This window comes from Gopherus evgoodei, chromosome 2, assembly GCF_007399415.2.
Source record: "Gopherus evgoodei ecotype Sinaloan lineage chromosome 2, rGopEvg1_v1.p, whole genome shotgun sequence".
Taxonomy (NCBI): domain Eukaryota; kingdom Metazoa; phylum Chordata; order Testudines; family Testudinidae; genus Gopherus; species Gopherus evgoodei.
Genome location: NC_044323.1, coordinates 96,823,440 through 96,838,041, shown reverse-complemented (window position 1 = coordinate 96,838,041; position 14,602 = coordinate 96,823,440). Strand labels below are relative to the sequence as shown.

The window sequence follows — 14,602 nt, the reverse complement described above, 5'->3', positions numbered from 1 at the left end:
AATGCTGTGTAGACATACCCATAAGTGCTATGCTCTTTCTACAGTGGGATCACTCTTTGTGCCCTGCCCAGGTCAATCTGCGGACAGTAATGCTTGTAGTACAGCATGTTTGCCGTTTTTCCTGTGAGGAGTCATTCTGTTACCTTCATGTCATGTGGGTACATGAAAGGTTGGATTGGGAAAAGAGGATTTTGAAAGAGGATTTGCCCACATTCAGATTTAATTCTGGACATGGAGGTGCAGCATTTCACTTTTCTTTCTTCCCAATGGCCCTAGGAGGGAAGCTGAATGTTCTGTACAGATGGTGCTGTGGGTGCATGTGTAGAGAAGTTATAGACAACCGGCAGCTTGTATGAGTTTACTTTAAAGTCTAAAAATGGGAGTAATTTTGTGTTGCTTGAGTGAAAGCAGGCAATTTTCACACTGACGTTTTAAAAGAAATCCAGCAGAGCAGTGTTCTGACATTCAGTGATTGACAAGAGAGGTGTTATGACTAAACAACTCAAGTGTAATGAAATGAGTCATAGAATAAAAGAAACAAACTCCTCATTAGCTGGAATGACAAGATAGTTAGGTAATGCAATGTAATGGAAGGTATTTTTGCCATTCTGAAGGGGCCTTTCAACTGCGATAACCCAAAATGTAGATTTTATTTATTTTTAAAGCTTTTACAAAATCTAATCTGAGAAGGAATGTTTCCCATGACTTTGTTTTTAAATACTACAGTGAAAAGGATTTTTCCCAAACTTATCCATTTTCACCATTGTGCCAGTGTATGAAAATCAGAAAGTGACACCAACACTGAAAATGACCATTCTGGTTTCTCTGCTCAAGCTGTGACAAGTGCCAAGAGTAACAAATAGCATAAATGGTAAACAGTAATGCATCTGGGAATATACTTTGTAAAAGCTTGTTTAAAATCTTGTGATGTATAGGGTGTATTGTTGGTGCATAATAACGAAGAGATGCAATCAACATGAAACTCATGTAAGAATTGGCAATGTATTAGGGCCAGATCCTGCACTCCCTTGTTCCTGTGAGTTGTACTTGATTATTCAGGTAATCTCAGTGAATCCATTGTAAGGGCTAGTAAACAAGTAAGGGTTTGCAGAACTGGGCCTTGAGATTTAAAATCCACTCCCTCTTTATAAAGCCCATGTATTTGGGCTCTGTGTGTGAAGAGAAGAGTGGTTGTAAAAATCCAATCAGTCCCCACAACACTGGGGTGCAGTGCAGTGCCCCCCCACGCCCGATGCTACTATTCTAGCCCATGGGCTGGGATAGTAGCCACAGGCCCTCTGCACCAACTGCATGGAGGTACTGGGGCCACTGAACCAGTGTAAATGTGGCTCTGAAGCCCACCCTCATTGTGGTCTTCTGTGCCAGCTATTCAGGGATGTTATGGAGAAGCTTTCTATGGTGGACAGGGGATGTGCAGGCATCCCTGTACAGCCTTCCACCACTGATCTCCCAGTGCAGTCTCTGTATGGGGTTTAAGTGGGCCTTCCACTGAATTTCACTCGTGGTCATATTTTTTTAGCTTATATAAATGTTTTTTTTTTCTAAGTTCAAACAGCAGTGCAGTCCGATACCTTTCATGTTGCTATTACAGTAGAAGACTTCTTTGTAGGAGGATGAAAAAGCTGTAGTTACATTTAAAGCACCTTAATGATAGTTCTTTTAAGTTTTCTGACTGGAATATATGTAAGTCTTATACAGCATTGACAGCCTGAACACTTGACATTTCATAAAAGCCAAAGAGTGCATCAGAGTGCTCTCTTTAAAACAAATTACACATGCAGTGAAGGATTCATTTTATTATATAATGTGTGTACTGTATTTGTGTATACACAGGCATATTGAGCCTAAATTCTTCTAAAGTGCTGATGATTCATTATTGGGTGACTCTAATTGAGTTCTAGTCTTTTAAAAGACTAAATAAATAAAATTAGGCCATTGTAGTTATCCAAATTGAAACATAATCAGGACACTGGGCTTGATGCCTTTTGCTCTTTTCCTGGGATCTGTAACAGATACTAGTGGTCAGAGCCTTGATTTTACATCTTGTTAACAGCACAGGTATCTTCTAACATTCTGGGGCACTGATTCAGAGGGAAGGAGAAAGAGGTAACTGAAAAATGCCATTTAAGTGGAAAGAAAAGGATACATCGTCTTGTTCTGTTTTTGTTTGTCCATGGTTGTTCTAGGCATAGCCCTTTTATACCTACAACTATACCGCGTCACAAGAGACCAGAAGTACTTGCAGAGATCCCTGGATTATGTGAAGAGAATTCTTCGTAATCTGACTGGACGAAGGGTTACTTTTCTCTGTGGTGATGCTGGACCCCTGGCAGTAGGGGCAGTAGTGTACCACAAACTAAAGATTGACAGTGAGTCTAAGGAGTGCATCACAAAGTAAGTGCCTGGTGATAGTGGAAAAGACTGTACATTTACTCAGGATCCCTTTATATATGATCAAAGGCCAGTATTTTAATAAGTGATTGCCAGAGGTTTCATATTTCAATAACGCTGGCTTGGGAAAAGTGCTCTTGCTTTCCACCAAACAGATATCTGTCTTTTATACCTATGTACTTGGAAATTTTGATCCAGAGCCTTTTTGGAGGCTTTCCAATCCTTGATATACCACTGGGGATCATAAGAAGCGGTGTGCTGTGCAGTTTCTATTTGGCACCACAACTGCACCTGTTAGCATTCTGCCTGTATACCTTACTGTGCTAGAATTTGCAGATTAACTCTTGAGGACTGGCTCCACTTTAGTGTTTCCAGTACAGTTTTTATATTTAGAAGTTTAATCAGTCTGTTTCTAATCCAGGATCCCAGTGAGATTAATCTCTGCAGCCACTTTGATATGAATATCCATTTGTTTGTTTTTTAAAACAGACTGCTCTTATGTTGGAGTAAATCTTATTGTCAGATACCCTTCTGGATGCAATTGTAGTAACATTGTTTTCACAAAGCATGAAAATAAAGTCTCTGTGAAATAAGATTAAGAGCAGTAGATTTTCTGATTAGCCTTTGCTTGAAAATTATCTTCAGGAGAAAACATTAAAATGTAATTAGTTTTAGGTGGTCTGTTCCCTTTTTTTAAGAGTGTGTGTATATGTACACTCAGATACCCAAGTGATTGGTATAGTATGAATAGTGCAACTATTTGTGATTTTTTTTGTTCCTTTCCTCTTCAGTTTTTTCCTTGTAGCTGGTCACGCAGTGCTGTGATATGAAGACCTTTTTATGCTCAAATTTAATATTTGCAATTTTAAAAAAGAAAAGTTTAATATGAGTTTTAAATCTGAGATATCATTGATGTATCAAAGGGTGTTAAGGTTTAAAGCCTTTTTAAAAAAAAATTAATTGTTAGTAGAGAGACCAAAGCAAGAGCCTTTCAGATCACTGTTTCAGATCCAGCACGAGCTATAGTTATCAAAGGTGGTTGGTTGTTGGCTATGTGAATTGAGGTTTCGGTCTAAATCCAGGGACAGATGGTCATATTCAAATTAAACACACATACACGCACACACGCACAATTTCAACTAGCTGGCACCTTCTGGGCAATTCTACAGAGAAGACAGGATTGAGCTGGCACAGAAACTGATCCTCCCTCTCCCATTTCAGGATTGAGGCATGTTGTGCTGCGGCTGCCTTCCCATGCTGTGCCTTCTTTGTGGGTGGATTGAGGGTTTCACTCCCTGGGGCTGTCAATCTGACCCCATAAAAAATCCCTAAAGTCAAACAAAGCACTTTAGTAAAATAGCAAGTCCTTGTCAAGCATTCGATGCTACATTTTTTTATTTTTTTTTAACTTCCAAATGATGGGCCAAATCCTGAGATTCTTATTCAGGCAAAATTCCCACAGACTTCTTCTTTTTTATTAGAATTTCACATTTTGGCCCATCAGTTGGTGGCTATTTGAAATTTTAAGCAATCCTTTTGTAAATTATTTTCATCATCAGTAACGTTGAAGTTGGGATTTTAGAGTGTTAAAGGCCCAGGATGGTCTGATTGTCTGGTAACTGCAAATTTTATTCCCAAATCAGAGAAATCGCCTGGGTTGTATTCCAACTTCTGCCACTCATTTGCCATGTGACCTCTGACAAGTTGCACTCTGTGTCTGTTGCCATCAAATAATTGCCTACCTCCCATGGGTGTTGTAAGGTGAATTATTCTTTGTCAAGAGTGTCGAGGTGCACTGCTGAAAAACAGTGGTTGAAATGCAAAGTTTTCATAGTATATGAAGCTTTTCTAAAGTGCAGCAGGTCGATAAACTGCAAATGATTTTAGGGGCAGCTGAAAGCTAGTGGATTGAGCACAAAGCTGAGAGTCTGGAGAGTTTGAGTTCTGTTTCTGAGCCTGCCACTGTCTTGTGTTGTGACCTTGGGCTGGTCACTTAATGGTTCTGAGCCTCAGTTTCCCCATCTGAAATGGCGATATAATACTTCCCCACCTTCAGTTTGGGATTTGCAGATGAAAAATGCTATGATTGCACAAAGCATTATCATTAAGTAATCAGAAACTGCCATAGGAGAAAGTCTGTTCTGATTACATTCCCTGAGCCAAAAACAAACTGTGTGAGACATTTTTAGCAAGCTCTCATTGCCCCTTGGTTGGATTGGGTAACATACCGTACACAGAAGGAGAACTCTAGTATGTCCTAATGAGAAGGTACAGCTTTGCTTTTCTTTTTGTTTTTTGACCCAGGCTTTTGCAGCTCCAGAGAACAGTCATAAGCACAGACTCTGAACTTCCAGATGAGCTGCTTTATGGCAGAGCAGGTTACCTATATGCTTTGCTCTATTTGAATACAGAAATTGGTCCAGACACTGTACCTCAGTCTGTTATCAAAGAGGTAGGTGTTGTCAGTAGCTACCAGTGTGGTGCTCTCTCTTGTTCCATGATAACAGTCGGCTGCGTGCGTGTGCTGCCCCAGCTCTGCGCAGATAGCTGACACAGCAGACCCGGAGAGAACCCCCAAAGACCACAGACTCTAGTAAGGTACAAAGGAACCCGAGCCAGGTTTATTGTCAAACAAAGCACAGTAATAGTTTTCCGTAGACTCTACAAGACATACTACGAATATGTGCCCCCTGGCAATGGATCAGCTCAGTCAGTGGTGGGACTTTCCACTACCCCCTAGGCCAGACAAAGATGCTCACTCCGGGACCTACTCTTATACAGTTTACTCATCCCTACAGACGTATTGAGGTACAGCCTCTTGGCTCATTAGGGTGCTATCTCCCCCTTTGATCATGTTGTTTCAGACAAACAGATCTATCAATCATGCTGTCCTTTTGACCCTGTCTTTAAGATGCACCTGCCTGTTCCTTGTTGTGTCTATGGACTGTCCTTGTATCGGGCTGTCCAGGTGCCATCTTGGCACAAGTTCCTCTTATGAGCACTTATAGGTGAATGCACCTGCTTCTAACAATCCTCTTCTCACCAACTTCTGTGAGTGAGGCCTGCCTCTGGCTCACAGCCCAGCTTTTTCTTAGCAATGCCTGGAAGTACTTTGGTTCAGGCTTCAGACTTCAGACTGGGCCTCTGACACAAAAGTTTGTTTCAGGGCCTCATCCTACTACAGTAGGAAACTTTATATTGCCAGGTACTACGGTGTCTTTGAGGTGGAATCATATCTGTTTCTTCACTTCAAATATAGGAAAGAAAATATTAAGTAAACTTCCTTCTATCCTCCAAAATAGAATTCATGGGGTAGTTTAGTGAGAAGAAACACTTGGGACCTGATTCTGCTTTTATTTACCCTCTTATAACTTCAGTAAAGTTACTTCCAAGTTATATTAACATGAGGTCAGAAACAGGTCCTCTCTGTTTAGCTCTTAGCCATGAAGGACTTCACTTGTCACTCAAACTTGTTTCTTTAGTAATCCATGTAAACAGTAGTAAATCTAGATGCAATGAAAGGAAAGAGGATATAGAACCTTAATTATAGGAGTGGGGCTGAAAGCACTGCTTATTAAGATTGCTTGATACTTCTCATTGTAAGACTGTTTTCAGTTGCTTATAACTCTTCCAAGCTGTACCTTTGGGGGTCAGTATGTGTGGGAGAGACTGAGACTGAGGGAGGAACTGGGACTGAGAACCAGTGGGAAAGAAGGGGAGGGTGAAGGGGAGACGTGCTGAGGAGCTGGGAGCGGTTTGGGGAGCACTAGGACTAGTTGGTGATGACCTGAGTGGAGATAGTGAGACACTGAGATTAGGTGAAGAGCCCAATGGGAGCGGGCAGGGGGACTAGAGGCCACAGTGAGGAAGAGAGACTGATCAGATAAGGAAACAGGCTGGGGGAACTGGGACTCACCGGTGAAGAATCTGGGACTGAATAAGGAGCTAGGGTGGGGCTGGCTGGAGGGGACTGAGCAGAAGGGGACATGCTAGGGTCGGGGTGGGGAATTACCAGAAAAGTTTATGCCTACTACAGAACACACCCCTCCAAAGTCTGGAATGGAACTGAGTATTCTTGAGTCTCTCCATTCCTTTGTTGTCAGGAAATGTCTGAAACCCACTGGCAAAGAGTCTTGTCCCTTACACCTACTGCTGCTATCAGTTACTCCCTTAGCTCAAGTGGCAGAGGTCTATGTGTTGGCTCTAAAGATTCCAACCCTGTTGATGAATACACATGTGGGTATCCGTATGATCGAATCTCCCCTCTCCACCTTCCCCCGGTTTTATTTAAACAAAAAAAGCCCTAGAAAATTACACACACAAAAGCTATGTTAAAAGAACATCATTAAGGTTTCAAAGTCAGGTACTCAAAAGTTAGGAAATGTCAGAATTAAGGTTGTCTTAGTTAAGGGTTAGGGAATTCTTCAATACTGCATTCAACTGTCTTAACCTTGAGCTCATCCTTTCTGTTTCTGCATCCCTTGCCTCATTCACTACGCACCTTCCAACTTCTGCAACAAATGAGGCAGGTGACCTACACATAACAGCCTCCTTCATTACACAACCCTGTTGATCTCAGCGCAGGTTTGTCCTGTGCATCAAATGAGGCAGGGAGCCTTTGGAAAAAATAGTATGTGACTGTGTAATTAAAGACTGTATTATAATACATACGCACAAGGGAGGGAGGGCAAATTAAGGTTAAAGCTTTTTCTGTACAGAAAAATTGTAGTTTTTCTGACACTTAAAAGTCTTGGGATATTTAGTAGTGCAGAGGTAGACTTGTATATTGCCTCATATTCTTTGATACATTCTCTCTAGTGTTGTGTCTTACAATTCTTTGTAAAGTAGTCCTCTCTGAATAAATGAAAGTGATATTCATGGCAAGTGGTGGTTGTTGTTTTTCAACATTAGGTGGTAGATGCCATTATTGAGTCGGGTAAAAACTTCTCAAAGGAGGAACGCAAGACTGAACGCTGCCCTCTGTTGTACCAATGGCACAGGAAGCAGTACATTGGAGCAGCCCACGGTGTGGCTGGGATCTATTACATGCTAATGCAGGTAGGTAAACTAGTGTTCCAAGGTGAGGTTCTTTTGTATGAGACAGTAGTTAGTTTCATTCACTTAACATAATGGTCCCTAAAACTTAGTAAAGTCTGAATCTTATTGAGGGCTTTATTGTGCATGTTAAAGGTCCCTCTTGACCCTCACTCTTCCAAATTAGCTCTTGGCTCTTAATCTTCAGTTATAATTTCTCTCACCTGTTTTGCCTATTCACAGCATTGAACTTGCCATCAGAAATGCCTCCGTTCCCCTTTCCCTGATCTCGCTTACACCAACGACCGCTTTGAGTACATTTTCCACCATCTCCCAACTCCAGAAAACTACATTGTCTCAACCACCTTCATCCTGTTGATTTCTAGCCTGGTTTATTCTGATGTTCCCCACCCCCTGGGGTTGTTGTCCACAACACTGCCCTTCCCATTGCCCTTAACCAACTTGCTGTCCTCTGTACTTTCCCTTTTTTCCTGCACCTCAAATGCCATCCCTCCCAGGTCCCACAGTGACACTCAAAGGCGAAGCTGACATTTGAAGACAAGCAGAACATGCCTCATCTTCATATTAGTGATGAGAACTGGAAATAATTTCAGCAAATGTCATTGTACAACATTGTGGCTGTTGGGCTGCAAAGTCTAATTTATCCCCCTTGCTCTATTTTCCAAAGGTGCTGGCAGTCTTTGTTCTGCCTCAGGTAATATCAAGTTTCTTATCTGCTTATCTTGATAACATCCCCTCCCTTAGCAAAATCACCAGTTCTTTCCAACCCTTTCCTCTTTCTTTGCTGTTTCAGATGGCTAATTAACAGAAATAATTCTGTCAAATACTGCTGGTTGTAAGTGGCAACTGCTCTGATCATAAATCTAGGCAGAATTGTAATTTCTTCCTCTGTACGATTGCTGCTTTTGGCAATTACCACAAAACTTACTTGTACCATATTAGGTTTATGCCTTTTCATTGTCCATTAAATGTTGTGACTCATTCAGAGTTGAGTCACTTCCTGCAGAAGGAACAAGATATGTGGGGTTTTGCCAATACTAAGAGAACTTTTTGGCAAAGAACTTAGGAGTTTTTTATTTCTTTAATTATAATGCTACTTTCTACTTACTGCCTGTGATCTGAGGATCTCTCAACCTTTACAAACAGTTCCTTGCAACACCACTGTGAGGTTAGTAAGTATTATTGTACCTACTTCTAGCTGGATGAACCAAGGCACAGAAGTGTTAAGTAGCAGTGAGCCAGAGCAGATATGAGCCAGGAATCTCAAGGCCGACTGCCCTCCTCTAATCATTAAATAAACTCTTTCCTTCCATCTGACAGTTCTTAGCTAATTAGTAAGAGTGTGTCTTTAATAACTACTCTATTTATTATTTGTACTGGCCCATTTTGCTTGGTCCTGAACAAAACAGAATAAAAAGACAGTCCCTCTCCCAGAGAGCTTATGATTTCAGGCCAGGTCTATACTACAAAGTTCTGCTGGCATAGCTGTGTCGTTCAGAGGCATGGAAAGACAGTGCCCTGTAGCTAACATTGCTATGCCAGTGAAGCCCCCAGAACAGACACAACTGTGCCAATGGAAGAGTGCTTAAGTTGGAATAGCAAATGTTGCTTGGTGAGGTGGTGTTACTATGCCAACAGAGAAACGCCTGTCAGCATACGTTGTGTCTGCTATAGGGGGCTCTGCTGGTTCTTTTTTAGTTCATGCTGTGTCTGTGCTAAGGATAGTAATTTTTCCCAGTTACTGACTTGCTGCCATTGTTGTGGTCTGAGTGAAACAACATTCTGTAGAAACACGTGTCCTATCACGGGCTCTTAACTTTAAAAGAAAGGTCAGCTTAAATTAAAGGACTTGATTTTGCACAGACCTAAATGGGAGCACAAGCAGGGAAAGAAAGGTGTAAAAAGTCTCACTCCGCAGGTGTATCCGTGCATGAGGATACAATTGCACTGAGGTGGCACTGCTGGCACAATCAAAAGATGGTCCAGTGGTTACGTTCCCCCTGTGCACAACTTGAGGCTTTGTGTCTAAGACCATGTCTACACTAGCAACTTATATCAACTCAACTTACGTAGGCATACAGCCGCCGCGGTAAGTGCATCACTTGTGCGCGTGCATGCTTGTCTCCTTATGTCAGCGCACTGTATCTATGCAGAGTGCGGTGCACCATGAGTAGGTATCCCAGTGTGCAACTCTGCACCATCCAATGCACTGTCTTTTGGGAAGCTTTGGCAATGCATGATGGGGCTGAAACAAGTTGTGCCAGGGTGACTGGGAGCATGGGGTCAACTTCCCAGTTTGCAACTGTTTCCATCCCGTAATGTGTATTTCCACCCTCACTTCTGTGCTGCGTCTAGTGGTATGGCTGGGCTGAGTACCTGGAAAGCGCAGCTGTAGAACCTGCCTGTAAAGATGGGGAGCCCTGCATGGTGTGGAGTGCCTCCCCAGTATCTAGACCCCCCAGCGCAATGCTGGCACACATGCCAGCCCTGCAGAGACAGGGTGCCCTGTTCAGGGCAGAACAGCCCCTCTAGGGACTGTGCTCTCCAGCACCCAGCCCCAAACCCAGGGACTGCCTTCCATGCACCTAGCTCCCCACCTAGAGACTGTGCCTTAATATCTAGCCCCTCATCCAGGGACTGCCCCTAGCCACCAGTTCCCTAAGCATCAGCTGCAACCTCCTTCTGCAGCCCTAGCCTCTGACCTTTCCCCCTCATACCCCCATATCCATTGTCTCTTAACTCCACAGCAGATAGCTCAGCCTGCCCTGCCCACTTGCCATTGTGGTCCTAGTGCGCCTGCTCCAGCCAGGGTCACTGGACCTGCAATCCTGTGGAGTGGGTGCGGCACTTAGCACCCTGGTCTCCTGCTACTGATGCTACTGGGTCTGATCCTGCTGGGGGCAGGAGGCTGACACCGCTGAGCATGAATTTGCACCCTCTCCCCCTCACCAGCTCAGTGCCTTGGGCAGGTGCCCCTCCCATCCAACCATAGTTACAGCCCTGAGACTATCACATGGGCCACAGCTGTATGCTGATTAGGCTGTTAGTTGGGATCTACTGGTCTAGAGATATTTAATTCTGCCTTAGTGCAGGGGGCTGGATTAGATAATCTCTCAAGGTCCATTCCAACCCTACATTTCTGTGCTTTTATGGAGAGCTGATGGATTTATGTAAGTACCTGTGATTAATGGTGAAACAATATTGTCCCCCACTGATAGCACAGTGGTTGATTTAGGTACTTATAACTAACTAGGCCAGCAAAGTAAACATTCCTCGTGGGACATAAGAAAAAAACAAAGTAAATAGATATTGCAGTTTCCAGGTGAACATATTTGAAAGCTGTAGGTGCTTAAAGTCTTCTCCTTTGGCTCTAGGAGTGTGATTGCAGCGGGATGCTGTCCTATTAAATGCAGATCTGCAGTCAGAGATCATGTAGGCTTTGAAAAGAACAGAGCCTTATTGTGAAAAATCCCATAAAGTAGGCGGGAGGGGAGATGGATGTTAATTAGGAACACCTGCAAACCCCACCATGTACTTACTAATTTAAATATAAAGGTACTGCTATCAGCACTTCACTTAGAAGTGGGCATGTTCTCCTCTATGGCAAGAATGTAAATCGTATTAACATTAATGCGAAGTCATGGGGAGTATCTAGGGGAAGAACAGCATTCTTTGGGTCAGATTTTTCAAAGATATTTAGGTGCCTAAAGACTCACAAATGCACCTACTAGGATTTTCAAAAGTACTTCTCTGCAACACTAGGCACCTAAATAAATATTGAAAATCTGGTCCTTGATGTCTGTTTTCTGGATGTGATTCTTCCAAACCAACTGTTGGGCTGATTGTATTAGATCCTGCCACTCAGTTTGTTTACTTTCTTCAGCTGTCCATAGGTTTAGGAAGCTTTTATTTATGATGAAAATACTTTACGTTCATAAACATTTAGAAAGATGGGTCATTGGCCACAACAGTACTCTGATAGCTGCCTTATGAGGGACACCTCACTTCGGAGAAACGTGCCAGGTTTGTATTTCACACAGTTAGGCCATTGTTTTAGAACCCACTGGGCTTATATATCTTTTATAACACACACTTGAAGACAAATAACCAAACCGCCTTCCTTCTTAAGTGCTCTTTTTCGATGTTAAGGCATTGATAGAGGTCTAGGAGTCTGGAAACTTGTGTTCTATTCTAGTTCTGTCACAGTCATCCTGGGTCCCCTTGATGTAAGTCACCCAATGTGCCTCAATTTTTCCATCTGTAGAAAGGAGATAATACTGCTTTTCATAAGGGTATTGTGAGGGTAAATTAATGAAATGCTTGTAAAGAGCTTTGAGATTTGTACATGGAATTTTCTACGTATGAGTGTTTGTGTATGCAAAATCGAATGGACAGAGTGAAGAACTACATTTTAACATTTGTGTGATTATTTTGTTTTTAGCCAGTTTCAGATGTGGATCAGGAGACCCTGACAGAGCTGGTGAAACCGAGCATTGACTATGTACGTCATAAAAAATTCAGATCTGGGAACTATCCATCATCATTAAGCAATGAAACAGATAGACTAGTCCACTGGTGCCATGGTGCCCCGGGAGTCATCCATATGCTAATGCAAGCTTATAAGGTAAGTCTTTCTCTTATACATGTGCGCACACGTCCTCGTGTGTCCGTATGTCTACAGAAGTAATTTTTGATCTTTAGGCTCCTAATTTTGAAATCTTGGTCTGTAATCTTTGAGTCTTTATTCAGAATGTTAAAGGTGTCTTTAATTTTAAAAATCAATATCTCTAAACCACCTTTTACTTTAAGGATTGTAGTATTATTAAGATGTAGCACTTACTGCTGATGTCAGATTACAAAGACCCCAGATAGCTGACAAATATACTGTATATCCTGTGATGGGTTGGGTCACAGAAACCCTCTTGGGAGCTGCCACCCGATGTGCCAAGACTACTTCTGCCCCTGCCTTCCCTGCCAGTTCAGGACTCCAGCACCCTGTCTTGCTGAGCCAGACACTCCCGTCTGCTCCAACACACACCCAGGGTCTGAATTATTTGTCCTAAATCTGCAGGTTTACCTGAAAGCACCTAACAGAAGCGTGCTTGTCTTTAACACCTGGATTCCCAACTCCCAGTGGGGTCTAAACCCAAATAAATCTGTGTTACCCTGCATAACCTTTACACAGAGTAAACTCATAAATTGTTCTCCCTCTGTAACACTGATAGAGAGAGATGCACAGTTGTTTGCTCCCGCAGATATTAATACATACTCGGAGTTAATTAGTAAAAAGTGATTTTATTAAATACAGAAAGTAGGATTTAAGTGGTTCCAATTAGTAACAGACAGAACAAAGTAAGTCACCAAGCAAATAAAATAAAATGCACAAATCTATGTCTAATCAAACTGAATGCAGATAATCTCACCCTCAGAGATGCTTCAGTAAGTTGTTTTTTTGTTTGTCTGTTTGTTTGTTCTTTCTCAGACAGGACACCTTCCAGGCCTGGGCACAATTATTTCCCCTGGTACAGCTCTTATTCCAGCTCAGGTGGTAACTAGGAGATTCTTCATGATAGCTCCACCTTTGTTCTCTTCCACCCCTTTATATATTTTTTGCGTAAGGCAGGAATCAGTTTTGTCCCTCTCTGGGTTCCCACTCCCTCCTTCTCAATGGAAAAACACCAGGTTAAAGATGGATTCCGGTTCAGGTGACATGATCTCATGTCACTGCAAGACTTCATTGCCCATTTGCCAGCACACCCATATACAGAAAGACTTACAGGTAAAACAGAGCCATCTGCAGACAGTTGTCCTGGTTAATGGGAGTCATCAAGATTCCAAACCACCATTAATGGCCCACACTTTGCATAAGTACAATAGGCCCTCAGAGTTATATTTCATATTTCTAGTTTCAGATACAAGAGTGGTACATTTAAACAAATAAGATGATTATACTCAGAGTATAAGCTTTGTAATCATACCTTACAAGAGCTTTTGCATGAAGCATATTCCAGTTACATTATATTTACTCATTAGCATATTTTTATGAAATTATATAGCCTGACAAATATAATTTGTATCCTATCACAGTAATTTAGCACTAGCCTAGTCTCTTTGTTCCTATGTAACCTCACTGGTTCTGCTGTTGTTTTCAGGTTCTGGAGTTCTGAGTCACAGAACATTAGTAAGCAAGCAGTTTAATTAAATTAATGCAAATTGATTCCTGTTCTTGACAAGCCTCCTTGGCAGGTTCTCTGCTTGGTCTCTGAGTGGGCTGATGAAAAGCGTTCATGGTTATCTGTATAATTACATGCACTGCTACCTGAAATGTGAACTGTAAACCTCCTAAAGTATTTCTGAATGCAACAGAAGCCACAGGAGCATGTGCTCTGGAGTGCCCTGAGAGGAAGGGTGATTGGACGCTGCAGAAATCCATTTTTCCCTTCCCGGTGTGATGTTTTCTCAGCACAAAATGCTGTATATCTTAAGGAGCTGAGAGGATCAGGAACATTTTTGGTTGGCAGACACTTCTTTGGCCCTCCCTTGTCTTTTAAGATGTTCAGGTCACATAATTAGCTTCTTTTTACTTCTGAGTCTCCTTTTTAAAGAGCAATATAAAAAGTAATTGAAGAGAGAGTCAACAGATTGTACTCCAAGTTGTAAAGTAAGAGGGATTTGGGTAATGGAAAGTAGCTCTTTGGAAACTAGAACCAATCATCCAGCCTTCAAGTTAAGTCATGTAACTGGACTTTCCTTGTGTGGTAATAGAGAAGCTATTCAAATAGTGAAATGTTTTCTCTGCCTTGTTGGTCGTATTTTACAAAGCTCATGAAACTATTAAAAAACAAAAACCCAACTCGTATTGATGGTACTATTCACTTGCTTAATGACAGCCACTGATAGATCAAGGCTTTATAAATCTCTGTGTGTGTCAACCATCCCTTTTTTGTCTTGCTGCTGATCTGAGTGAGACCAGATAGAGAAGGAGCAGAAACTGGCTGCTTAAGACTACAGGTCTCTGGTGTCTCAGTGAAAACCATCTGTTTCATTCCCTGCTTTCCTGATGGACTACATAACATAACTTCAGATGGAGTTTTGGGTGTGAGTAAAGTCTGCAAGAGTGGGTTCTTGGTATTTG

The 14,602-nt window shown here is 42.1% G+C and overlaps 1 protein-coding gene across 1 annotated transcript in view; it reads left to right on the top strand.

The window, feature by feature from the left end:
• LANCL2 (LanC like 2) overlaps positions 1-14,602 on the top strand; it is a 55,443-nt gene that overhangs the window by 28,672 nt on the left and 12,169 nt on the right. The window contains exons 3-6 of the mRNA XM_030551426.1: positions 2,208-2,415; positions 4,717-4,864; positions 7,324-7,470; positions 11,909-12,091. Of these exons, the coding sequence (XP_030407286.1) occupies positions 2,208-2,415; positions 4,717-4,864; positions 7,324-7,470; positions 11,909-12,091 (686 nt within the window). The remainder of the gene's footprint in view (positions 1-2,207; positions 2,416-4,716; positions 4,865-7,323; positions 7,471-11,908; positions 12,092-14,602) is intronic.